Source organism: Tyto alba, unplaced genomic scaffold (assembly GCF_018691265.1).
Source record: "Tyto alba isolate M040663 unplaced genomic scaffold, T.alba_DEE_v4.0 Super-Scaffold_2, whole genome shotgun sequence".
NCBI lineage: Eukaryota > Metazoa > Chordata > Aves > Strigiformes > Tytonidae > Tyto > Tyto alba.
The window spans coordinates 90,713,288-90,739,931 of record NW_024881282.1 but is presented as its reverse complement, the minus strand read 5'-3'; the positions used below and the strand labels follow the sequence as shown (position 1 = coordinate 90,739,931).

General features: G+C 51.8%; 1 protein-coding gene across 1 annotated transcript in view; it reads left to right on the top strand.

Moving 5' to 3' along the window:
- The window catches only part of SHANK3 (SH3 and multiple ankyrin repeat domains 3), a 392,105-nt gene that overhangs the window by 279,867 nt on the left and 85,594 nt on the right, over positions 1–26,644 (top strand). Inside the window, exon 17 of the mRNA XM_042793413.1 lies at positions 19,148–19,230. Coding sequence (XP_042649347.1) covers positions 19,148–19,230 — 83 coding nt within the window. The remainder of the gene's footprint in view (positions 1–19,147; positions 19,231–26,644) is intronic.

The following is a 26,644-nucleotide window of genomic DNA, read 5'->3' as shown; positions in this document are numbered from 1 at the left end:
CTCAGATCTCAGAGGCAGCTGACTTGGGGAATCGGTGTCACGCAGGTTGAAAAAGACCCTTAAGGTCGCGTCCAACCTGCCAAGTCCACCGTTAATCTCTGTCCCCAAGTGCCACATCTACACATCTTCTAAATACCCCCAGGGACGGTGACTCCACCTCCTCCCTCAACAGCCTGTTCCAGTGCTTGACGACTCTTCCAGTGAAGAAATTTTTCCTAATACCCAATCTAACCCTCCCGTAGCGCAACTTGAGGCCGTTTCCTCTTGTTCTATCGCTTGTTACTTGGGAGAAGAGACTGACCCCCGCCTCACTACACCCTCCTCGCAGGTAGTTGTAGAGAGTGAGAAGGTCTCCCCAAGCCCTTTTTTTCTCCGGGATAAGCAACCTTGGGTCCCTCAGCCGCTCCTGCTCGCAGGACTTGTGCTCCAGACCCTTCACCAGCTTCGTTGCCCTTCTCTGGACACGCTCCAGCACCTCAATGTCTTGCCTGTAGTGAGGGGCCCAAAACTGAGCCCAGTATTTGAGGTGCAGCCCCACCAGTGCCAAATACAAATGAGATGCTGCTGCTTTCCTAGCTGTGCATGAGAGCCGAACTGCTGAAATGACCCGGACGGTGGGTAAAGCTTCATGGTACAGACAAAGGCAGAAGTAAGTGTGTGACAGTAACCTGCAGTGCTTAGCAGCCTAAAGAAAAGCGTTTGGGGTGTGTATGCGTCAGGCTAGTTCTAGACACGTGAGTGAGATGCACTAACCAGCTGCCTCTTTGAGGCATTTTTCAAAACTGCTGTGGTTGGTAGCGTGCACAACTGACTGCACTTCCCTGGGAAGGGCAGATCCCAGCGCTTTGGAACAAGGCACAGAAGCCGTGGAGTGCGAACCCTAGGCAGAGGTAATGCAGAGAGCGGCAGAAGCTGTGGTGTGTTGTATTGGTACAACGTAAGCGTGGTTTGAGCAAGCAAAATCAACGGGCTTAAAACCTCTTCAGCCATCTTTCCATCTCCAGGACTGCACTTGTCATACCTTCTTGTCTGTAAATAATGAGTTAAGTCTGTCAGTAGCAGACCTGAATGTTAATTATCCCTCAGTATAATCATCAGCATCATAACTGCTGCCATGGGGGGAGAAGAGCCTTTCCTTTGCCCTGCAGTCCCTTCTGTCGTGCTTGTGAAGGGCATCTTTAATGGCATTACTGAGGCATGCAGAAGATAAGTCTGTCCCCAGCACTTTCTGGCCAGACACGAGTTACCTCCGGCTGTAGGGTGCGTGCACGGAGCCCGAGCAGGACCTTCTCAGCTTGCTCGAGCTGATGCAGCCGCTTGCCCTCCTGCTGAGCGCCGGGTCTCAGCATCCTCAGACAGGTAATGCTGGCGTCAGCACCGAGAAGGGTGTGTAGAGCTACCCATATGTTAGCTGCATATATTTGCATGTATGAATGCTAACAGTCATGTGCACAGCAGGAATAACACACTAACAAATCACAATAGGTTTTATAATTATTTTACGTGGGTGTAAATTACTACTCGAGCTGCAGGGCAGAAGAGAATCAAACCATAAATCTGTCCCTCTTCCTCCGTACGCTGACTGCAGCGCTGGCTTCGAGGCAGTCGAGGGTGCTGGTACTCTGCTGCTGCTGCTTGTGAATGTTTTGTGAGGGTGATTTTCTTGTAATGTTTGTTTTGTTAGGAACGCTAATTAACTTTCAGGATGGTGATTACTTGGATCGCTTATCTTTTTTTAAAGAAATAGTATTCTGTTTGCTGTGCTTAAGTTTCTGCTGTATTTACGTTCTTTTCTGTCTTTTCAGGAATAGTTGTCAGGGTTGCTATACGTGCTCCCATGGTGCAGGTATTAATTATCAAAGGATTTCCACTCCTGTTACGGTCTTGGGGTTTTTCATGGTGTGGTCTTCATACAGAAATACTTTTTTTCTTCCTTGTTGTTTAAACTGGAGTAATAAATACATAGTATAAGAAGTCAAAAGCATTATGTTGCTAATAAATGTTATCTTTTTTTCGACTGCACCGTCCCCTCGAGTCAAGAGAAGCCTCTGGCATATTGCTCCTGTGCTGTGAGTTTGAACTTGTTAAGAGTTTGAATGAGAGTAAGATGAAACTTGGCGTCAGCAGGGCCAAGGTGATGGTTGGCATCTGCAGAGCTGCTGGTGCAGTCTGCACCGTGGTGTCTGCTGCCTCGGTGGGTGATCTGATCGGCTTTCCTCAGTTTTTAGACAGCCGCAGAAATGCAAAAATTCAGATCCATATGTTCTTCTACTTCCTTGAGTAGCAATCATGCCTGAAAGCTACTTTCCACATTTGGTTCAGATTATTACTTTCTCCCAAACAATCCTTACCACGGCATTACATGCCTATGTCATGGTCATATTGGCCTTTTCATTTTTTGAAGACTGCTTGTAAGCTTAATGCTGTGGCAAACAGCTTACTTAGCAGCGAGGAAAGCTGGGCTAAGCACATTATGTATGCGCTGCATTGATTTCCAATTCAGACCATAAGTGGTGAACAAGAACCTCTAAAAAATTACCGTGAGCTCTTCCATAGTAAAACTCAGCTGAGGGTTTTGGCAGGGGTGCGCTGGTGGAGCGTGGGCGCCTGGTACCCCGAGGAGCGAACCCTTGGCTGGGGGAACGACCCCACTTGCTTTTCAGTCGGGCTGTGTCGTGCTGCGGTCGCATTCCTGTTCAGAGATGGGTCTAGGATGGTCTTTCACAGCAGTGCGTGTCATTTCTAGGCGCTTTTTTCATGGGTGGGAGAACACTTGGGGCTCTGCACAACCAGGGTGTGTTATTATCAGTACAAAATGGAAAGGAATAAATATGTCTCTGGAACAGGTTCCTGAAAGGGAGATTTGGGGTTGTCTGCAGTCCATTTCATGTGTATGTGATGGTAAGTAAGGGAGAGCAGGGAAGAAAGGGGAGGTGATTGATTTTTAACTAAAATTCAGTAATCTGCAGAAAAGTAGCTCCTGCCAGGTGGTGACAGACTCTTGATGATTCACATCTGCATTGCTCTGTTTGTAAGTTTGAGGGGTTTCTTTCCACATCTAGCTGGACTGGGAGCAAAGGAGCACTCACGTTGACTATTAGTAGCGTTAGGGTTGTGCAAATAGAATTTTGCTAGTGCGGCTTCTAGCTGTGTCAGTGGAATAGGTGTCTTTGTCACTAATGTCAGTAGAAGTAGCTGATAAACACAGGAGGTGGCTTAGTGAATTAATTGTTTTTCACATGATATCTTTGCTGGTTGGAAACCTGCTATAAGCACTGAACGTTAAATTACCAGCATATAAGGTATAAAAAAGAGGTTTTGTTTCCATGTGTTCATGTTCTAAACAGAGATGACAAAATATATTGTGAGAGCCAGAGTGTGTTAACTTAAAGTTATTCTTAATTACAGTAAAAAGTTAATGATAATTATTACGGAGGAAATGTGTCAAACCCAGGGGAAACAGCCGTTGTATTAGAATAAGAATTGTGCAAATTATTGGATATCATGAGTACGACATGGAAACGTGAGTCCAGGAAGAAATTACAGTGATAGAGGGTGCTGTGTGGGGATCCCCCAGGAGGGTGTTCCGCCCGGCCTCCGCCTGTCACGGAACACCGCAGCGTGGTTTTGCGCAGTGGGCCCGTCCAGTATTGTGAGTTGAGTTATTTTCATCTGACGGGCAGGCCTGTGCAACGATCTCTGCAGGATGCTGCCCCTTAAACCGAGCCAGGAAGGCGAGCAGGGCCTGCGTGAGCTGCCGGCGGCCTCTCGGTGCGAGCGGTGGAGGTTGGCCTGGGGCCCTGAGCAGCCCTGGCTGGAGCGCGGCACCGGCTGCGCCCTGGAGAGGGGCCGTCGCGGCTGCTGCCTGGTGTGATTCATGAGAAAGCAGTTCAGCTGGACAACCGAAGGCATCAAACCAAAAACCATCGCTCGGGTTTCTTCTCCTTCTGAAGGTGCTAAGTCATTTATTACAGAGACAGGAGCTGTCAGTTAAGACCATAGAGGAGGTGTTGTTCAGCAGTGACTACGCTGCGTACGCTGGGTCCGGAGCAACTGCAGCCGCCGCGTGCAGCTGATGTGGACATGCCTACACGCTAAGGGTATTTCTTGTTGCACTTGTCATGGAAAGGATCGGTGTGTGCATGTGTGCAGTCTGGGGAAAAGCCTCACCTCAGAGCTAGAAGCGGCTGCTGACGGTGGGAGTGCTGTCCAGGGACACACACCGATGATTAGAGCTGAGACAAGGGCATTTTATATTCTGACACAGACAACGCTGCCTCAAGGTGGGCACGGCTGTTCACAGCATCACCAAGAAATTATAAAGGTCCCCTCTGACTCATCTCATGAACCAGCTGATGACAAGAGTCTGCTGGCACTAGAAGTCATCCCTGTGGATTGCCAGAACAGCAAGGGAGCAGCTGCAGTGTAAGATGCTGCATACATGACATCTGTACTCTTGGAGAAATTAAATAATTGTTATTGAGCTCTCAGAGAATTAGGACTAAATCGGTCAAATCTCAAGTTGCTGCAGTACACCTGGTAAAATAAAACAATTTGTAAAGCAGCAAGGGTAAAGTGATGCCTCACTGAGTACCGCCCCCACTGATGAAGACGGTTGAAAATCAGTTCCAACATACGACCCTCAAGCAAGGTGCTGCATCGGTCAGTGAGGTTCTGGTGTGCACTCCTGGAGCTCAGACCAAGGGCCCTCTGAGGTCGTGTGCTTATGCACTGATATTTCAGCAAGAGTGGGAAACTCCGATACCAGCAGCTGTGAGACCCGGCCACTCCTTCCGCGGGCTGCAGGGTGTTGAACTGCTCAGCAAATTGGACGCCAGTGCAGTTTCAGGAAAAACATTTCCTCACTGCGTTCAGTGCTCCATTTAGGGGACAGGAGCTTCTTTTCTTACTGTTTTGAACATTCTGTGAATCTGAGATCTTTTGAAAGACAGTGAGACAGTTGTTGTCGGTGATTTTGGGGCCTACCTTTGAGCTTCACGAGGATGATGTCAGGAAGTACTGCAGCTATCACAAGGAGCTGGATTTACCTGTAATGCAAACTGGCGTGACTTGAAGAAAGAGTGCCCATATCTTGGGCTACGTAACCACCAGCGCCACCAGATAACTCAAAGACAAAGACCAGAGACTGTCTGCAGAGTGCAGCAGTGCCCAGTATTACAGGACCGAAGCACTGCCTGAGGATGATCAGCTCATCAGACAAGCGTGTGTCAAGAGAACCTGACACCTGGTGACCCTGGACGAGTTGCTGCCCTCCAGCACCGAGTATTTCATCAGAGCGAGCGTGGCCGGCGCCGCAGATGGAGCTGAGCGGTGTAACCAGGAGCAGCCTGGGCCAGGTCCCAGCGTCACTGCCAGGAGGACGAGACTCCCAGATACCGGGTGAGGCCTGGTGCGGAGATCTGGTGAGAGAAATACAAAGGGTGGTGTCATTAAAGTATCAGCAGAAATGTCTGTATGAGAAGGCACTGAGAGAGACAGCAGGTCAGGGATCTGATAGCCCAGGCACGCTCAGCAGTAAAACCACTCGACAGCGAAGGCGGTGCTGCTGCCCCCAGTGCAGAGGCCGTGCTGGGCACAAGTCCCGTGTGCTGGTAATGCCACCACACAGGCGACTGGCCGACAGACCACCCCTGCTCAGAGGACGGGAGGATGGAGACGAGGTCCCCCCCTCACCCTTTCGATCTCCGGGAAGACAGGCGGTAGCCACTACACACCAGAAGTGAGGAAGGACAAGGTAGTTGTCATCAGCTGTGCTGGGATTGAAGAGGACAAGGCAAGGAAGATTCAGGACAAAAATCGTGTCATAATAACTGTTGACTCCTACAGAGTCCGAAAGATCTGTCCGAAGTATAGTTGGGTTTTGCCAAACAAGAGGAAAGCAGGAGTCATGGTGAGAACTTAACAGCCACTGTCCCTTGTACTGTCACAAGTCACCTCCATCGCAGTATTTGGGAGCTCACACATTAGCAGTTCTGAGTACGTGGTTATGGGAATGTGACTGGGACAGAGTCAACTTAGTAAGAAAAGCTAAATACGGTCCAAATCACCTTCTTCAGAGAAGTCTTGCACTGAGTTGCCTTGTTTTAATTCTTATAATGATGATGCGGTGATGACCAAAATGGACAAGAGGTGGTGGCTGAGGACAGGCTGTCAGTGACCATTCTTCAGCTACTGAGGCTCAGGCCTCCTATCAGGTATGAATAATAAACGCTTGGCTCTTTTTGAGCTTTAATCTTTTATTTTATGGGGGTGTGAGCTGACACCGACAGGACACTGGAACAACCACAAAACCATGGATAAAATGCAAAGAGTAAATTTATTCTTGTTGCCTCATGCCCCAGAGGGTCTCCACAGCAGCACCCGGGCAGAGGCACACAAGTGGGGACACCAGCACCGCAGAGCTCAGTCCTTGCTGGCCAGAAAGAGAAGAAGAAAGAAAAGATCTCAAGCCTGCTGCTTTCGCCTGAATATATCGGGGATTTTCACAGGCATACTTTTCCACTGTGCTTTGATCTTCCCACAGCAGGGCAGGAATCTCAAGGATGTTCTGTAAGGTGCCTCTCCTCTGAGTCTCTCACAGGCCTGTGTTATCTAAATGCAGACGTTCTACCCGTCAAGCACACGGAGCTAAACAACAATTAGTGTGATATATGTGTTTTTCAGCACCCCATCTGGAAGTCACTTGAGCGTGTTTACAGTCCTCCTCGCCAGTCTCCTGTTGTGTTCCCACATGGGTGAGGATTTATTTCAGGTGTTGCAGGTTAGGGCCTGAACAGAGCGGTTGGTGTGAATCACTTCAAACATCCCGGGTGGCAGAGCACGAAGCAGGGTGGCCAGTCAGGTCACTGATGTTCCGATGAGCTGAGGACAACCAGCCTTCAGTGCTGCCTGGGGGTGGATTCAGAGGCTGCACGTTCCTGCCTTCATTGTCAAAGCAACCAGAGAGTGCGGCGGGGGGCTCGGGCTGTACGAGGAGCTCAGATGTGTCTGCTGCTTCTGTGGTTTCTACCAGCGAACTTCCAGAAGTGATTTAGGTGCGATGGGTTTGATTCCTTAGAGCCACATTTCTTTTCAAAGACTTAGGTGGGTTTTCTAGAAGGAAAGGACTTTGAGCGGCGTGGTGTGTACATGCTGCAGACATGACTCTTTTCAGCTCAGGTGTGTAGTTTGTGAGCTGAGAAGGGCTTTTGCCGAGCTTCGTAAGAGGGTTGTACTGACTTAGGCAAAAAGCCTGCTTCTCCTTTCTCTGACTGAGAGCAATTCTGGGTGATCGGGGGAGGATATGGGGACAGGGCATGTATGCGGCAATGCTTCCAACAGCTTGTGTGCTGAAGATTCTCCATCGAAAGATGGGGTCCTGTATGCAGTCGTACTTGAGGAATTGCTCTTCCAGGAGCTTGTCAAGTTGCTCCTTGATTCCATGTAAAATTTTAGCACAATATCCTATGGCAAGAACAAACTTTATTCCATGTCATGTGAAAAATGCTGTTTATTTCAAGCATTATCTTCTAGGCTTTTTTGATGTGACGTAGTCCTTGTGCTGGAGAAGGCAACAGACAGGCCACCGTTAGCCCCCTCCGTAGCACTCACAGTCTGGTAGAACCATTTCCCCTGGCTTGTGTCTGTGCCAGGATCAGCGGTACGAAGCAGAATTCCTTGTACAGAAAATTTTTCCATACTTTGGTGTCCTGGGTTGAGTGAGTGGTGGGGTTTTTTGGTAGCAGGGGAGGGGGCTATAGGGTCGACACTTGGACAATCTATGTCATCTTTCTTTTCTTCCAGTTTCATTGTATTCTTTTCCAAAATGGGTGGATCAGAGTTACTGCAGGTGTTTAAGATGTGGGGGCACTTTGGCGGTGCCAGTAGTATAATGTTCCTCTGTCTAACTCACTTTTCTTTGCTCATCGTTCCTGGCTGGTGTAGGATATTAGGCTGACACTCTTCATGAACTGTCTACCATATCCCCAGGTTCTTAATCCTGGTAGTAACAGTGAGCTCAGAACCTGTGATTTTATGTATGAGGAGAAAATTATTTTTTCCCATATGCATCGTTTTTTCTCCACCTTACATTTCGTCTTACATTTTAAGATCTTTCTACAGTTCTCAGAGTTTTTCTTATCTTTATTGTCCTGAATAATTGAGCATTATCAGCAAACCTTTTTACCTCGCTTTCATTCCTCTCATAAATGATCTAGGGCTATGCTGAGCAGCGCAAGTCCTGGCACCAATCCCCATGAGACTCTGCTGCTGACCTTTCTTCTGATGTGAAATCCAATCATTTACTTTTGTTTTAAACCTTTTAACAAATTTAACATGTAAAAACCTTCCTTTTTATGGTACGGCTTCTTACCTTCCTCAAGAGATTTTAATGAGAGACCTTGTCAAATGCTTTTGGAAATCTAAATAGACTTTAGTTAAGTTTTTGTGGTCAAATAACTTAGATCTCTGCTTTTTTTTCCATCGGTCATTCCCTCTGGCTGCATGACAGTTCACCCCTTGCTCTGTTCTGGTGTTGGCCCACTGCATCTCTGGGACCTGGTTATGGTTCTGGGAATATTTAATCCTAGCGAGAACTTGCTAAAGCTGCTACTGAAGGGGCTGTTGAGTTCAGCTGTCTGCTCCCTGCATGATCCTCCAACATAATCCCAGCAGGGAGGTCCTGGACCCTCAGACACTGTTGCCTGTCCCTGTGTTGAGCTCGGGTAGCGCTCCCCTGTAGCACCACATTGGGAAACACTGCTTCATCAGGTGCTGCACAGTCCTCAGGTCATTTTATCGTTTTGAACTAACAACACATTAAAAAAAAGATGTTCTGTTGGTTCCCAGGGGACAGCCCAGCCAGCGCTAGGCAGCATGGGTGAAGGTGCTGAGCTCTAAAGGAGAGTGCCCGAGCAATGTTCACACAAGCCCTTCTGCTCTGATGGGTTTTGGGGGCCAAGAGTGCTTCCTGACGTGGTTGACAGTAGCACTGTAGGTTGGGGTTTTCCCCACTGTCTGCAGAATCCCAGAATTGCTGAAGGTGGAGTGGGACCTTCCTTACTTGCATCCGTATGTGCTTTATCATTGGATCACAGGATGGTTTGGGTTGCAAGGGACCTTAAAGCCCCCCCAGAGCCACCCCCTGCCCCGGGCAGGGCCCCCTTCCCCCAGCCCAGGGGGCTCCCAGCCCCGTCCAACCTGGCCTTGAACCCTTCCAGGGAGGGGGCACCCACAGCTGCTCTGGGCACCTTGGGCCAGCGCCTCACCACCCTCTTCATAAAACATTTCTTCCTTATGTCCAATCTAAACCTGTTCTCTTTCAGTTTTAAACAGTTGCCCCTTGTCCTGTCACTAGAAGCTCTATTAAAAAGTCTTTCTCCGTCTTTCTTATAAGCCCCCTTTAAGTATTGCAAGGCTGTAGTAAGGTATCCCCAGCGTCTTCTTTTCTCCAGGCTGAACAACCCCATCTCTCTCAGCCTTTCCTCATGGGGGGAGGTGTTCCAGCCCCCTGATCATTTCCACGGCTTCCTCTGGACCCGCTCGAGCAGGTCCATGTCTTTCTTGTGCTCGGGACCCCAGAGCTGGATGTAGTACTCCACGGGGCACCTCTCCAGAGCTTAGAGGGACAGGATCCCCCTCCCTCGACCTGGTGGCCATACTTCTTTTGATGCAGCCCAGGATACGGGTGCAAGTGCAGCCCCTTCTTGGGCTGCGAGCGCACGTTGCTGGCTCCTGACCAGTTTTTCATCCCCCAGTACCCCCAAGTCCTTCTCCACCGGGCTGCTCTCAATCCCTTCATCCCCCAGTCTGTACTGATACTGGGCACTGCCCATGTGCAGGGCCTTGTACTTGGCCTCGTTAAACTTCAGGAGGTTTGCATGGGCCCGCTCCTCAAGCCTGTCAGGGTCCCTCTGGATGACACCTCTTCCCTCTAGCAAAACAATTGCACCACTCAGCTTGGTGCTATCTGCAAGTTTGCTGAGGGTGCACTCAATCCCACTGTGTCATTAATGAAGATATTAAATAGTATTGGTCCCCGTACAGACCCTTGAGGGACACCACTCATTAGGAGGCAAGACTTTCACTTCAGATGACATGTTAGCTTTCCCAAGTGTTTTCTACCCATGTGTTGGCTGGCTCTCTGCTTGTTCCAGTTGCTGGAGCCTTGTACAGTGGGGCACCAGGGTGACGGAGCTGCAGCACCTTCCTTCTCTGCTGGCACCCCTGTAAAAACAGGCGTCACTTGCCCCCCCGTCCTGGCCCCCGGTCCCACTGTGCTTCTCACCACAGCCGAGGTGGCATGAGTGGCACAGCCCTGTCACCCCCAAGGTACTTGAGACACTTACCTGTCTCTTCTCTGGTCCTGGTGGCTTGTGCTTCTCCTTTTTGTTCCATAACCTCTTGTAGAGCCGCTTCAGTTTCGGATCCGCCTGCCTCCAAGTCTCTGCGCTTCTGAAGAGGAAACCTCCCCACAACAGGGAAGCACAAATTGTATTTAGTTTCTCTGTTATGGCTGTACCTTCTCTGGGTGCTGCTTCGACACCACGATCATCTGGCCCCAAAGATGCTCTGGTAGGCTTCCTGCTTCATATGCACGTCAAAACTGATTTAGAGCTAGTTTTGATGTCTCTGACCTGTTGTGCTGTGCTTCTATGTTTAACCTGCAAGAGATCACGATTCTTTCCGTGTTCCTCATTTGAATATAGCTTCAGATTTATGAAGGATGTTTTCTTGGTTTTAATAATCTCCATTTCCCTTCTGTTTAGCCACGCCAGCTTCTTTCTGTTATTTCTCAGTCTGTGGCATGTATTTGTGCTGTGTCTCCAGCACGGTGCCCTTAAACATTCTCCATCTGTCTCCTTTGCTGAGGATGGAATAAATCCACATTGTAGAATTTGGATTTTCTAGGACTTGTTCTTATTATTTATAGAAATATGCATTGTTCTTTCCTGAATGCATATTGGGCAAGAGACAGACATCATGTTCTTTAATCTCCTTTCGTTCAAGCAAAGTGAGATTTTCGGTGTCATCTGTCCTTGCCCAGTACATGTGACAGCGGAAGGCAGCGGTAGGGGTAACTCCTGTAACACCCCTTTGTTTGTGACCATTTTCCCCTTTAAATATAAGCAGTAAGAATTCTGCGAGCTAGTGATCCATGCGAAGATTTGAGATGCTGGTGCGTGTTACCTTATCTGTCTCTCTGCGCATCTGTGCAGCCAAACGGCTCCAACGTCAGCTCTGAACAATGCTGTTTCTGTGGAGCAGAATTCCCACCGGTGACATCCGTAATTTGGCAGCACTAAGCGTGGATCAGCGGCTGCCTTTGCCTCCTTTTTCAGTCGACACCATTTTGCACCGTTTGCTGATGAAGTGCCAGTGGGAGGCTGTGGGTGACGGGCCTGCACTCGTCTCCCTGCGGACTGAGGCCCCGTGTGCTCGTCGGTGGCCCGGCGCCTCTGTCGCCGTCGGGGTTAGCCTGCCTGGTGGAGAGCACGGCCAGGGAGAAGGAGCTGGACGGCATCGCCTGTGCAGCTGCAATGCCTCTGCTGGCAAGCGAGGATAAAAATCCAGGGCAGATAGCTTCCTCTGCCAGTATAAATATGAGCCTGATTATTCCAGGGGCTTACATTTTGTGCATCTCTGTGATGGCATCTTATCCTCAACTTGACTGCTTTTTGGTGTTCACAGCAAGGTCCTAATAGCTTTCTCAGTATCACTGCTAGTTTGGAGTCCAGGCAAAACAAGTCTTGGACTTTCTTATACTTCTTGTTCCCTTAACGAGCTGTCTTACTTTAATGTTTTGGCTAGTGCCCTAGAAGTTACCATCTTGGTGCATTTAAAATAAATGGATCCAGTACTGAAAATTTTCTGTACAAACTGTCTGCGTTTGAGTGGGAAAGATGCAGACTTTCAGTGCCTTTCACTGGTGGTCTTTCTCACTTTCTGCAATAGCTGATCTTCAGCACTTCTCTGGTCACAGCCCACATTTCATCTGGGACTGAGCAGCGCTGGCTTTGGGTTTTTAACTGGTGTTTGAAACGTGTTTAACCAGTGCTGGAAGGAGTGTGATCTCAAACAGCACACCCTTCGTGGGGCTTGCTGCACTTTCACATCGTGTGTGTGTGTGTGTGTGACTGGGGAGCTAGAGCTGCTTTTCTTCTGTCAGTTTGCTTTTGACGTAGTTCATAATCAGGGCCTTGATGAGCTGCCTCCTGACTGAATTAAACAGAAGATCTTACTGATGATAATCACTGCTTCAGGACCAGTTAGGAGCATAAATAGGCTCCTTCCTAGCCCCTCTCCATTTCCTGCTGTCCTTTGCGTTTGTTACAGAACCACCACTGCTGCCTCTTTCCCCAGAGGTTTCCTCATCTGCGGTGGAGATTTAAGTGGTTTATTTTTCCATTTAGGATAGAGCTTTTCCCAGTTTCACTTCTGATGTTGCTGAGGTCCCCTGGCTGGCAGTCTCTGGGCTGGAAGCTCTTCTGAGGCAGCAGGAAGACACTTCAGACCTGCTCTTTTCCACTTCTCCAGGCTGCTGCCGTTGGTAAACGTTTCAGACGAGACACTTGATCTTGACCCGCTGTGGTAATTCTTTTTCTGTCGTAGTCAACTAGAGCCAAGAAATACAGCTGTGTTTGGCTTTGGCTAGCGCCCGCGCCGCCGAAGAGCAGGGCTGTGTGGCAGCAGCCCCCGCGGAGCGTCGCTGCGAGGGAAGCTGTGCTCAGCAAACCGCTCAGCAGCGATGGGCCCGCCGGGTCCCAAACCGCCGGGACATGCCTCTTCCCTGGTGGCTTCTGCTACAAGCTTAACTGTTAGACCTGTGAATCCCGGCATGATCTGTGATCTCTCCCTAAAGCTTCATCTGCTCTATCAAGTGAGACAGGGGTAGGAAGGAGACCTGGGTGCTGCCTTGTCCATCCTGTTTCATCGCTAGCTTGCTCCATGGGATAAATTTGACCTGAGCCAACGTGCACTCTCCTGGACAAGCCCGGCCATAGCGCAGGGCCAACCCCACCCACAGGCAACTTCTGGAACGCAGTTTGAAAAGAGCTGCCCTATGTTGTGGCTTTGATTTTTGCAGGGGAAGAAGAAAGTCTGTCCATAAAGACTCAGGCTGTGCCACATGTGCCACATGGCCAGAGCATACTCTGTGCCCCACTTACTTACTATTACTAGAAATCATCCTTCTGCTGTGGGAGATGTTTTCTGCACAAGGTAGATGAGCAGAAGTAAACTCCTTGCACTGCCGGGCTGTGGGTGTGGTGCACCACAGTACCTGAGTGAGGTTTCTACTGGGAGAGGCCTGAAACAGTCCATCTCTCCACCAACATCAGCCGAAGCTGAACCTAAATTTTTCTGCAGGGAGATTTATCTAAAAGTTCCCAGTGAATGGCCTCCCATTACCCCCCCATTTTCCCGCTTCAGCAATATTACTGCTGAGAAGTTGTGCGATACCTTTTAGGTCTTTTCTCATGGGAATAATCAAGCCAATCAATCAAGCCAGGTTTTTAGTTTCCTGCTGGGCCTTTTATCTTGCAGGTGTCCTCCTCGCGACTCTCTCCTCTTGACCCAGATCCTTCTGGAAGCGTGGTGCTAAGAACTGGGCAACTGGGGTGTTATCTAACTTTAGAAACGTGATTCACGTCACTTCGTTGTAGGTGTCTGCCATGTAGGTGTCTGAGCTCATCGCCCTGGCTCACCCTGGGAGTCGATACAGATGTGTGCAGTCAGTGGAGCCAGGGGTGCCATTCATTTGACAAAATGTAGGCGGTCATTTCAGCATGGGATGAATCACAGCTCCATTGACTTCACTGAATAGCTCTCCATTGAGTCTAAAAGGAGCCCAGAGCGACTTGCTCGCTGTAGGTGCTTGTTTTATATACTCCCACGTTTAACTAGATGACTCCCAAGGCTACTGCAGCATGGGGTAGGGCAGAAGGATTATCTGGGGTCTCAGACTCCTGTTTGTGTATCTCCAGTCAGTCTGTCATCCTTTTTTCACACAAGTGTGACACTGCTGCTGATGCTTAGGTGTCCAGGATGGTATTCGTGGCCTCTCCTGCCAGCTAGCTGCCCAGACAGCCCTTCTTCATCTTCTGTTTTTCTTTTCATAGTTCCTGACTGTAGTACCTCGCACTTTTCCTCTTTCCTCTGACATTTTTCAGACCATTTCTCCACTGATAATACCACGTGAATCCAAATCTGCTCTTCCAACGTGCTGCTGCCTTCTCAGATGAGATCTTCTGCAAATTTAAGTTTAGTCTCTGTTACATCCTAGTCATTAATGAAAACATTGAGCTTGTCCCAAGACAGACCCCTGTGAAATCCCACTTGATACATCCTTCCAGTTCAACAGTGAAAAATGTGTCAAACCAGCTATTTACTCATCTTGCAGTGCTTTATATTCCCCTTGTTTTTTATGAGAATGCCTTGTGAGAGCATTCAAAATGCTTAACTGACATCAAGATACATATCATAGAACTGCCATTCCCATGTTCATGAGACCTATTAAGTTCAAACAGAAATTAGGTTCATTTAGCACAATCAGTTCTTTCAAATCCATGCCACCTCCTATTTATCACCTTCTTTTCTTCTAGATGTTTTATTAAACTGTTGTACTGTTTGTTAGAAGATTTTCCTGGGAATTAAAGATGAGTTGCTTCATTTTATATTTCCTTTGATCCTTCTACTGCTTGTTTCTAAAGGTGAGCATCATCCCTTTTTCAAATCTTCTGGAGTGTCGTGCATCCCATGCAAGCTGTCAGAGACAACTCATCGTAGATGTCGAATACTTTCTGCTGGCTGCCTAGGCACTTGCAGTGAATTTCACCAGGCCCAGACAATTGAAAAAAACTCTTAATTCTTCTAACTGCTGGTTTTTCACTTTAGGATCAGAGCTTATCTTTGCTGTTATGCTGTCACCAGGATGCCTGGAGTTAACTGTACCTACTTAGTACAGCCATAACCATGCTATCTTTTTAATTGTTCATTTGATAGATCTATTAGGTTTGTCCCTCTAAAGAGTCAAAAAGTTACCAAAATAATTTGCCTTAGTCACGCATCATGTGCATTAATTGTCTTTAATTTGGTCTCAACAAAAGACAAACCAGAAGAAGGTCTGACGTAACGAGACGGTCTGGTAGACCTCGTGTCATCTGGAGGAGCAGCTCTGAAGAGCCATGCTCCAGTGCCTCTGTATCGTTCCATTAGCTCGTTTGTTTATTCATTTACCTGTTATATGTAGGTCACAGTAATCTGGCAGTGAACTTGAGGTGCTATTTTCCATTGGGTATCATAACTTTATTTAAACATTTATGTCACAAGAGTATTAAATCATTATTTTGCTTAATCTTTCTCTGATACCTTCAAAGAACTTCCTACTACATCTTATTTTTTGAAAGTTCATCTTTTTATTTAGACAAAAAAAAAAAAACTAAAAATTAGTAATTCAAGTTATTTTTTCAGTATGACACTATCCCCAGGCTGATTTTTATTGGTTTTTCCAGCCCTCAGAGCTCCAGCAGTGCCAATCAGTGGCATCTCGGGTGTCTCTCTACTCCCCCACAATTCTAATTCACAAAAATATAGGGACTTTTTATTTCACTTTTTATATACATCTATCTATAGAACTAACGAGTGTGGTTATGTCCAAACGTGAAGGTGTCCAATGGATCTTACTGTAGTCGTTACGAACCTGAGGATTTTTAGGTGCCTCCCGAGTTAGGTGGCAATAGGCAAAGGATTTGCAGGTTCCGGGAGGCCTTAAACTGGGAATGCTTTTGCAAGTTTAACTTGATAAATCCCGCTGTGGACAAGCCATAGGAAGAGAAGTGAGCTAAACCAAATACATGCCCAGCAGCTCTCAAGTTCCCCCAAGTAACTCTGCATACGTACTTTCAGAGCATTCAGGGACAGAAAGTAGTGTGTTGGGAAGTTTTCTTGTTGCTTCTCACGAGTTTAGGGTTTTGAATTAAGGCACTTCTTGACAGTTTATTTGTAGGAGGAGGAATATTCAGAGGTGGCAGAAAGAATCAAATATTCTTTCTGCAGAGTAACTTTTGCTAAGAGTAACAGCAGGTTGAACTTATTTAAAGGCTTACATTATTGCGGGAAATCTTGGTAAATGAGGACTGGTGGGGGAGGCTGGGTGCAATTGTACTTAGGGTACAAACAGTTTTGTCGAGAGTTTTGTCAGTTTATCACATGGATGAAACAACCACAGAGGAATTAGACGTACAGAATTTGTTTTCATCATGGATTCCTCACTTTTTCATTGACAAAGCAATCACAGCAGAACTAATTGGGCATCACCGGGTAAAATAGAAATCATTATTTGGTACATAAACATTTGTTTCCCTTTCCTTCTCTCTCTTTTTCTTGCATATACACTTGCACAAACACATTCCTGTAGAGGTGGTGGAATTTGCTCTTGGTATGGGATTAAGATCTGGCACCGGTCATCTACAGGCGATCGACATGTTGTACAGAAAAGGGGGCATAGTCCCGTGGATGCAAAATGTCTCGGGTCTAGCTCTCTTGCTAAATGTAAGTCATAGTTGAAATAGAAGATAAAGGCTGATTGCAGAATCACAGAATGGTTCGGGTTGGAAGGGACTTCCAAAGATCACCCAGTTCCACCCCCCCTCCCCGGGCAGGGCCCCCTTCCCCCAGCCCAGGGGGCTCCCAGCCCCGTCCAACCTGGCCTGGAACCCTTCCAGGGAGGGGGCACCCACAGCTGCTCTGGTAGAGGAATCATGGCTTGAGGTTTTCTGGCTCTTGTTACATGGACGAGAGGATTATGTTACCGTAATGGCCTCTTCTGGGCATGGTAGTTAGGGATCTGTTTCCAGCAGGACACTTTACACTTGGAAGAGAGGATTTTGTTGTTGAGGGAAGAGTTTTATGCATACTGAGGAACCAGCTCTGCTTTTGAAAGGCAGGCACTGTGTTGAAAATGTGACATAGAGGGATGACTGTATGACAGCAGCTGCCTCCTTCAAAGTGGTTCACATCGTTTTGTTGAGGTTTATCCATGTCTGTGTGCTTTGTTGCATGAAGTCACTGGTTTTATGGGTACCCTGTTTTTTCATGGACATTGCTTAAACATGACCAAAATTATAGCGCAAAGTGAAATATCAGGGAGGTTCAAGGAATTCAGGCTTGTGTGTTGTGTTAGTTTCTGTGGCCAACGTCTGTCGTGCGTCTTGCAGCCTGCCTCTGTACCTGCGGCCGTTGTCTGTGTCGGCTTTTGTGATCGCCTTCCCTTGGTCTGGAAGACAAAGGAGTATTTCTGTCTGCCTTGTCAGGAGCTCAGTACTAGAGCGGTGCTCAGGGCAGAATCCCAGGGCTGCCTTCCCGAGGAGGGATCGCGGTGCCCGTAACTGCAGCACTGGCGGAGGGGGCTACCGACGGCCAGGACACGGAGAGGTGGGGCCTGGCCCGGCGCTCGCCGGTCGCAGCCCCTGGCCGCCACAAAGCGCACGCAAAACCGGGGGTCGCCCGCCCCGCCCGCCGCCCGGGCCCCCCCGCTGCCTCCCCGTCCCTGCGCCGCCCGGCAGGGGCCCGCGGGGGCGACGCGGGGGGCGCGGCGCGGGGTGTGGCGTGGGCCCGCCTGCAGCCGCGGTGCCGCGCGTCTCGGGGGGGCGCCTCGTACCGCAGTGTGCGAGCCCGGCCCGCTCCCTGCCAGCGCCCGCGCAGGGGCCACCGGCCTGGCTGCGCGCTGCTCTGCCTGCTCCTCGGCGGCGCGGGGCTGCGCGGCGCGGTGCGCGGTGCTGGGCGGCGCTGCGCGGGTGCGCGGTGCGCGGTGCTGGGCGGCGCTGCGCGGGTGCACGGCGCGGGGTGCTGCGCGGCGCTGCGCGGGTGCGCGGTGCGCGGTGCTGGGCGGCGCTGTGCGGGTGCGCGGCGCTGCGCGGGTGCGCGGTGCAGCGTGCTGGGCGGCGCTGCGCGGGTGCGCGGCGCTGCGCGGGTGCGCGGCGCGGGGTGCTGGGCGGCGCTGCGCGGGTGCGCGGCGCTGCGCGGGTGCGCGGTGCAGCGTGCTGGGCGGCGCTGCGCGGGTGCGCGGCGCGGGGTGCTGCGCGGCGCTGCGCGGGTGCGCGGCGCTGCGCGGGTTCGTTCCCCGCCGCCGGGCAGCCCCCGTCGCTGCCGCGCGTGGCCGTGTCCGCGGGCCGGCCCGCGCCGTCGCTCCCCCCGCTCCCCCCCGCGCTGGGCGCGCAGAGCTCCTTCCCCGCGCCGCCGAGCGGGGCCGAGGTCCCTGATTAATTCCACTCTGATGTCAGACATGCGGCTCTGCTGGGAGGGATTTGCAGGGCTGCGTTTAAGCTCCCGTTTGCTGGGAGAACCCCCCTCCCGTCTCCCCTCCCCGCGCGCCCCCCGCCCCTCCCGGCGCACGTAGGGGTGGTTTGCTGGCAGGGGCGCTGGCGGCCGGGGTCCGCGCGGAGCTGCGCCTCCGTGCCTCCCTCTCCACCGCTGGATTTCCCCCGTTCTTCTCGTCTGGCCGCGGCGGAGGGCAGGGAGAGCAGCTTTGTTAAACTAGGACAATGCGATGCATCCCCCCCTCTGCTAATGACAGACCGTTACTTAGCAACACGGGGGGGGATTTTAAGAGAAGATCAGAGCGCTGGGATGAGGATATAAACTCTGCCGTTCTCCCTCCCGGGGAACTTACCAAAGAGGCACCTCTCCTTTCGTCAAGCGTCTGATTTTTGCATACAAGAGGCAACCGGAAAGTCTCAGAGAGCTGCTTCCCTGATGGATGGCTGGCTGCCTCCCCCCGCACCTCCTCTGCTCAGGCGCTCCACTCTTCAGTTACATGCTAAGGGCATCATTTAAAGGGAAGCCCAAAGTGGGATCAGTAAGCTCCCTGCATGCGTATGCAGGTGACTGAGAAGGGGACCGGTGGGCAGAAGGGTGATCCAGGCAGCCGGGGCTTTCCTCCACCCACACGTTGAGGGAAAGTAGCTTTCGTCTTTTTGTTCTGACTTTGGGCAAGGGAGGGAGGGAAGCAGATTGTGCCCAACTCCTTGCTGAGATGAAACGGTCGATGAGAAGAGGTCTCCTTGTCACAGGCACAAAGGCCACCTCCGCCTGGCAGCATGGTGCTGAAATCTAACCCTAGCATCATTCTCTTGTGCTCTTTCCTGCCCAGTGACTACATCATTGAGGAGAAGACGGCCGTGCTGCAGAAGAGGGAGCATGAGGGATTCGGGTTTGTGTTGCGAGGGGCCAAAGGTAAGGGCTGCTTCTTTCGCTCGGTCCTGGGGCTGGGAGGGAAAGCTCCTTCTCCTCACTTTGGCTGGTGCTCCGGGCCCCATTTCCCTGGCTGTGCCGAGCAGCCCACGAGCCCCTGTGCGTCGGGGTCTCTTAGGGGACTCTCTCTTCTCTGGCGGCTAGGCAGTGTGAGCGCAGCTTGTCTCTGGTTACGTGCCTTGTACAGAAAATGCCATTTGTGGCAAACATGCTTCTCTCGCACTTTCTGGGGTGTTTCTCTGGTACGGATGCTGGTATTCGTAGGTTTGCATTTGTAGGAGTTTTCACTTCTGCCTCTCTACTGGGCGTATGAAGTGCATCTGCTCTGTTTCAGGGGCAGATGTAAGCCCCGTGGGGCAGGGCCTGTGTCCTCTGTGGCTTTTTTTTTTTTTTTTTTTTTTTTTTAATGCTGAAAGTATTTCACTATACTTTGGCTCTGTAGAGTTGGGGTCCTTCTCCTGGGAGCCCGGGCTGTGTTGGGGTTCAGCCCCCGCACGAGGGCAAACCAGTAGGTGCCTGTCCTGCAGGTGCCACCGTGCCTTCGACCCTGCGCTGGCAGGCAGCCCCTGCTCGCGCCCGGGGCACGCGTCCCCCACGCAGCCCTGGAGCCCCGGGGCTCCTGCAGCCGGCACCTTGGACCGGGCTGTCACCGTGGCTCCTCTTGCCAGAAACCGACCTTATTGCTACAGAAAAGGAGAGTCCCTCGGGGACTGGTAATGAATGTGCTCCTGTTCCCGTAGGAAACAGGCTCGGGAGGCAGGTCCACCTCCGGCTGGAGAGTCCTCTCCCCAGCAGTTCCAGACTGAAGGCTGGGGAGGGGCGAAGGGGTCTCAGAACTGCAGCTGCTGAAAGCAGAGGCTCGGCGGTGCATGCTTCCATCCCTTCCTTGCACGCAGGGGGCAAGATGCGGGAGGGAGAGCTTAAGCCAGCGGCTGCCAGCTCATTCAGTAGTGCTGTTCCTTTCCTGGACCTCGGTGTGGCTGAAGATCGTTGTGATTTGGGCTTTAATCTTGGGTGTAATTTTCTGTGGGGGATCCCTGTATTGTCTTTGTTCTGTCCGTACTGCGAAAGGGCTCCGTGTGCCAGTGGGTGTGTTTGCGCTCCTGTCAGAATATGGTTGCTGTCTTTTTCTCCCCCTCTCTCCCCTTCCCTATATATGTGACATACGTGTCTTTCCGTGTGCTGCTCACATCAGTCCGTGTAATATGAAGTGAAACTTCAGGGCTCAAAATGGCATCCATTTTTTTTTTTGCCAGATCAGACTTGCAGCTATTGTGTTAGGAAAAATGGGATAAATTTTGTCCTTTTTTCCTTCTTTTTGCTTGTTTGCCCTCCTAACATTTGTAGGCTCTGTATTTTCCTTTGTCTGCTGAGGCTGAAAGACGGGACTTGGAGCAGATTCAGCAGTGGGCGTGAGGCTGTGTGGGACTTGGGTCTGGCTTAGGGATTTGCAGCCTGGCGTTGCTGCAGGGGCACTGAGCAGCGCGTGGCTGCAGAGGGTCGTGGCTCGGCAGCCCTCGCAGGGTGGGCGTGGGCTGTCGTGCCGCCGTCTGGGACGGGTGCTGGTGAGTCTGCTGAAGCCCCTTGGGGAGCAGCATCCTCTCGGCAGAGAGGTGAACGTGGTGGCTCTGAGTCACCCCCGTATTTCCCAGTCACTCAGCCCGGTGCTTCGTGCTGCCGTGGGATTTAAGCTGGAAGGAGTGCTAGGGCTCTCTGCCTTCGCCCTGTCGGTGTCACCACCGCTCACGCCGTGTCACCACCGCTCACGCTTCATTTAGATCAGAACACGCCAGGCCTCGGGGGGCGAACCCGAGAAGGGGTCTGGAAACGGGAGGGGCCAGAGCATCAGCAAAGTCCCTGCAGAGGGAGGGAGCTGGTTAGTGAGACTCAGCTGGATGATCCTCAAAGGAAACTGCACTTCGTGCTGCAGAGGATGGTGAAAATCTTGCATGGCTTCTACCGGACTCACTGAGGGTGGGTTCCTGCCCGAGCCCAAACCTGCCCAGCCGTGTGAGCTGCCTCATCAGCTGCAGCCCCAGCAGAGAACGCTCTCCACCACCCTGGAGAGCCAGTCCTTCCCAGCCCGTCCCGTCTCCACCTCTGTCCAGGAGCAGGAGGAGGTGATGTCCCAGTCACACCAACTGAGCATTTGGACAAAGGTCGTTTTATCCTGGTCCCTGCAGGAGACAAGCTGCCGCTCTCGGGCACGGGACTTGGCTGCAGCCATTGCTTTGGGGAATCGTTTGGAGCAGATGGGAAGGGATGTAGCAGCCCCTTCACTCAGCACTGTGACGGAAAGCGATGAGCAGGTGGATTCACTTCTTCATTTCTTGGCTCAGAGGGACCATCCCGACCTTTCACATACACAAACGATAGACCTGTGCTCAGAATGCTGAAAGGTGATACTTCTTGGCTCGTGATACCCTGAACTCAACCAGTCAGTCTTCTGTGCCTCGACTAGAGCAACCTCCCTCTTCCTGGCTAACCTGACCACAGATCAGGCACTATCTATTTAGTAATACGATTCATAAAATATTCATACATACTTCCCTGGGGCCGTCCCTGTAAATAGTGGTTGTTACAGCTCACACAGTGACTTGGACCTCACATGGTCTCAGCAAATCCATGCTACCAGTTCCCTGGGCAGAGGAGTATTGTTCCTAAGGCAGTTAATGCTCGTTGACATCTGGTTATGGTGGGTTCTGTGGAAGCAGGAGATGGACACATGGTCCCTGACTTGGGAATTTACTCTCTAAGAAAGAAGTAGATGATTTTATGAATAGCAGTGATATTGCCAATAATACAAATTAAGTGTTAAAAAAGAAAAGGAAATGGCTGTAAGTAGTTGCTTCAGGGCACAAGCTTTCTTTTGTCTACTTAGTAGGGGGAGAGGCCACCAAGCAGGGCAGGTGATTCATGAAGTTCCCTGAGATGATTGCTTCCCACGATTCGTGTATCTCCTGAAGCAGCAGATCTGGTGTGCTGCTGGGGAGAAGATGCTGTGCTGATCTGCTCTGGGGCCCCATTTGCTCCTGCTTCTTTCCAGACGTTGTCAGTTTTTTGTTCCCCCCACCCACCGCCCAGTTCTCCAGCCAAGCCAGCACCTCAGCTGCTCCACCAGCTACACCTGCCTTGACGCCCAACACAGACCTGCCTTCCAGGTTTCTGCCAGCTCCCCACACCTCCAGCTCTCGCTGCTCCCTGGAGCAAGTGCCCTCGTCACACTGCCTGCCGCGGTGCCGTGGCCTTCCCCAGACCCTCCAGCGCTGTGTCGGTCCTTGCCTTTGAGCCAGACCGTCGAGGAGGGCTTGTAAATCCAGCAGGTCACAGCTCGTGACCAAAGTGCCCATCCGTGGGACTCTGACGGGGAGGGTCGGTCTGTGCCCCAGCCCCGTCCCTTCTGGCTGGGCTGCAGCCCCCCCGTCGCTCCAGAGCACTCCCTGGGAGCGCCTGGTTGTGGCCCATGTCCCATGTCCCAGGGACGCTGGCCGCCGGGACCGCGCAGCTTCCCTGGAAGCCCGTGTGCCCATCGCCAGCGGCCCGTTGCCCGCGCCTGGCCCCGCGGGCTCACCGGCGACTCGGTCCCACCATCGAGGCTGCGGGGGCTCTGCGGGGCAGGCGCGGAGACCTCGGGGCTCGGGTTAGGGAGGATCTCAGCGTGGATGCCGGCTGCTCATCTCACAAACTCCCGGTCGCTTTTTTGCCGCGTTTTCGCCGCAGGAAGGTTAAAGGCTGATGCGCAGCATCAGATGTTTGGGTTTGCATCTCTTGGCGTAAAGAGCAGCCAGAGCGACTGCTATTGCAGTTCCAGAGACAAACCACCCCGGGTGAACTCAGTGAACCAGCCACCCAAGCGCAGACCTTGCCTGGATCTGTAGCAATCAGTGGATCGTTTGAGGGTGTTGTAGTTTTGGTTCCTGTCCCGCACTTGGTGTGAGGACCCCGGGCTCACAAGTCTCTGCAGCCTGAGTTTGGGTGCTGTGAGGTGCCTGGTGCTGGGTCCCACTGACCTGGGGGGGGGTCTCCACCAGCCGCAGCTCCTGCCCTGAGCAGCCCTGGGGAGATGAGATGGGGAGCGTGGGGGACGTACCGTCAAAGCTCACTGTTGGTCTGGGGCAGAGGGGGGGTTGTCCTAAAGCCCTGCAGCAAGATTCGGGTTGCAGTGCTGGTATCATAAAGTTCCGTGGAGATGGAAGAGCTCACTGATGGTTTTCAGAACTTGACTCTTGTGCAGAGGAGTGTTGTGACCCCTTGTGACCCTCAGGACGGACAGAAATTGGGACTGGAGGTGTTCAGACAGAGCAGGTCAAACACCAAGTTAAGGGTGGGTGGTGTCTTCGTTGTAGAGATCTAATGGAAGACTAGAAACAAGGCCCAGTAGAGTCTAGATACTGCAAATGCTACTTAGGACACACCTTTTATAGTAGCCTTAGAAATTTAAAAATTCAGGAATTGATTTTAAATAACTGCTGTAGCACCCCTTTTCTCCCTGCCCCCGAATACATGTACGCCATTAGTACTTGTTAACTCTTGACCACCCAGCTGCAAGCAGGTACCTGCTGCTCCAGTGCTCTGGGTGCCAGAACAGGGTGTGCAGCTTCCTGCCTGAGCCTTTAAACTGAGACACGCCTTCAGGATTTTAGGTGAGAAGCACCAAGGCAGCTACAGTATTGTTTTATTTTTCAATCTGTAAATGTGTTTCTGGTGAAGTGCCTGGGATCTTGTGGTTTAACCCCAATCTTAGCAATTTGCTCTGCTTGAATTAACTAGTAATATTTTTCACTGCTTAGCTTGGCTAGTAATAAAATTAACTTGTCTAAGAAAAGCAGTATTTGCAAATAATAGAATGGGATAGGGTGGGCTAGGTTATTTTCAGTTGGAAGGGACCTACAACGATCACCTAGTCCGACTGCCTGGCCACTTCAGGGCTGACCAAAAGTTAAAGCACGTTATTAAGGGCACTGTGCAAACGCCTCTTAAACACTGACGGGCTTGGGGCATGGACCACCTCTCCAGGAAGAGCTCTTCCAGGGTTTGGCCACCCTCTCAGTAAAGAAATGCTGCCTCCTGTCCAGTCTGACCCTCCCCTGACGCACCCCGGCACCGTTCCCGGGCACCCTGGCCCTGGATCCCCGGGAGCAGAGCCCAGCACCTCCCTCTGCACGGCCCCTCCTCAGGCAGCTGCAGACAGCAAGGAGCTCGCTGTCTCAGCCTCCTTCTCTCCGGACTAGACAAACCCAGAGCCCTCAGCCGCTCCTCCCAGGACACGCCTGCCAGCCCTTCCCCACTCGGTTGCCCTCCTCTGGATGCATTCGAGGACCTTCACACCCTTCTCAGATGGTGGGGCGCAGCACTGCCCGGTGCTCCCGGCGAGGCCGCACCACCCCTGCCCACTGCGGGACGATCCCCTCTCTCGGCCGGGTGGCCGTGCTGCGCTGATGCACCCCAGGGTGCGGTTTGCCCCCTTGGCTGCCAGGGGTCCCAGGAAGCCTGCCTCTGGACGTGAGATCCACTGTGACACTGCAGCAGTCAGAATCAGGGCTGGGGTTTTACCGTGCCAGGCCCTGGGCAGCGATTCCTGGTGAAGATGGGCAGCCCAGGGGACGAGACGGCGCAGACGGGCAGGGGCAGAGAGCGCTCTCTGGTCTGGGTACGCTTCTGGCCGTGGCAGGTCCCACTGATCCAGCTTTGTGGCACGGGTGTCCCTTCGGCACGGCGCGGTGTGCCGGCAGCGATGCCGTCCTCCCAGCAGCAGTGGCGTGGTGGGGGCAGAGCCGACCCCTCTCAGGACCCTCCCCTTGGCTTCTGGGGGGCTGTCAGCACCCCTGTGCCAAAGGGCAGGGTTGGGGTGCCGCAGGCCCTTTGCCCTCAGACCTGCGACGTTGAGGGGGTTGTCAAAGCCACCCCAGGGGTTCCCGGTGATTTGGCTCTTCCAGGGCTGCTCCCGACTGCCGGGCTCAGCTGGAGCTGGGGTCCCTGCGGTGGGACTGCCCGGCCGGTGGATTTTTAAGACCAGGAAATGGCCGCCGTGATCAGATTGCACAACCAAAGCTGTAGCGTTAATGCGATAGCTCCTTGAGAGGTACGAATTATGCTTCCTGAGATTTAAATTCATGAGCTTTTGCAATGAACAGTAGACCTCATTGTTAGGAAATTTTACCTCATTACCAGTGAGAATTTCTGTAATTTAATTCCAAACCTTTTGATTTAGTTTGCCTTTGCCAGTTGGATAAGAGAGCCTCCTTAAATTTTATTTCCTTCCTGGGTAGGCACGTATAGATGAATTGTCACCGAATTACATACTTCTGTCCTAAAGCTTTTCCACAGGCTCTGATCTGGAAACGGTATTTTGGAGGGTCTGGTCCCAAGCTGGTTTTCGTGGTGACTGCTCTGCTGCTCTCAACCTTTGCTCGGGCCTCCGTGAGAGGCGTAGGTCAGGATTCCCAGCTTGCACAAGGAGTATTAGTGTCCTCCTCCTCCATCACTGGGGCTACAACCAGTTCTGAACATGGCAGGTTGTTCTGGTTAATACTTCTTGTTTTGTTGGTGTTGGGGGTGTAGGCAAACGGCTGGGCTGCTGGCGAGGCTGAGATTAAGCTCAACTGAACAGGATGCAGAGAACAACTGGGCATGAGGCGAGAGGTGGGACATGACAGCGGTGAGGGGGCTGATGAAGTCACAGGCAGCTCTTTGGAGGAAAGGCTGGATTTCGTCAGTGTTGGGGTGGGGGGGAGTGATGCTAGAAGGGGCCAAACCTCACAGATAACTGGGAGGGAATACTGGAGACCTTTGGGGTCCCCAGAAGGCAACCTCTCAGTGATACCAGGTAAGGCCAAGATTACCTAGGTAATGGCATTGGAAATACAGACATAGCAAAACCAGGGTGAATGGGGAAAAAGTATCTAGAGGCAGATTGTTCATTTGGGAGGAAACTGGGCCTGCAAAAAGGAGCATCAGGAGCCAGGAAGAAGGTTGCAAAGGTACGTGAATGATGTGACTGGGCTGTTTGGCAGGGATTTCTGCTGGGCAGCTATTCCCTTGATCGCCACGGCTCAGATCAGGGCAATAAACCAAATCTGTTCTTCAGACCATCCCCTGTGTGTCCAACCTGCTCCCTGGCTGTGAGAACAGCCCTGCGGATGGATCGAGCATCTTGGTGCGGGGTTGGTGCCTGCTCCGGTCCCGTCCGCGGCGGCATCTGCCCGCCGGCTCCGAATGGCAAACCCTTGGGGAGGAGCAGGCGGGGAGCGCTCCTGAGCTTTGCTCTGAGCCGGCGCTGACTGCGGGGTGTTTTAAAGGGCGTGCTGCCTGCAGGCAGTGCTCGGGCAGGGTGCGCAGGGCACGTCCCGGGCAGGGCTCCGTCTCCCGTGACCCAGCGGAGCACGGGGTTTCCCAC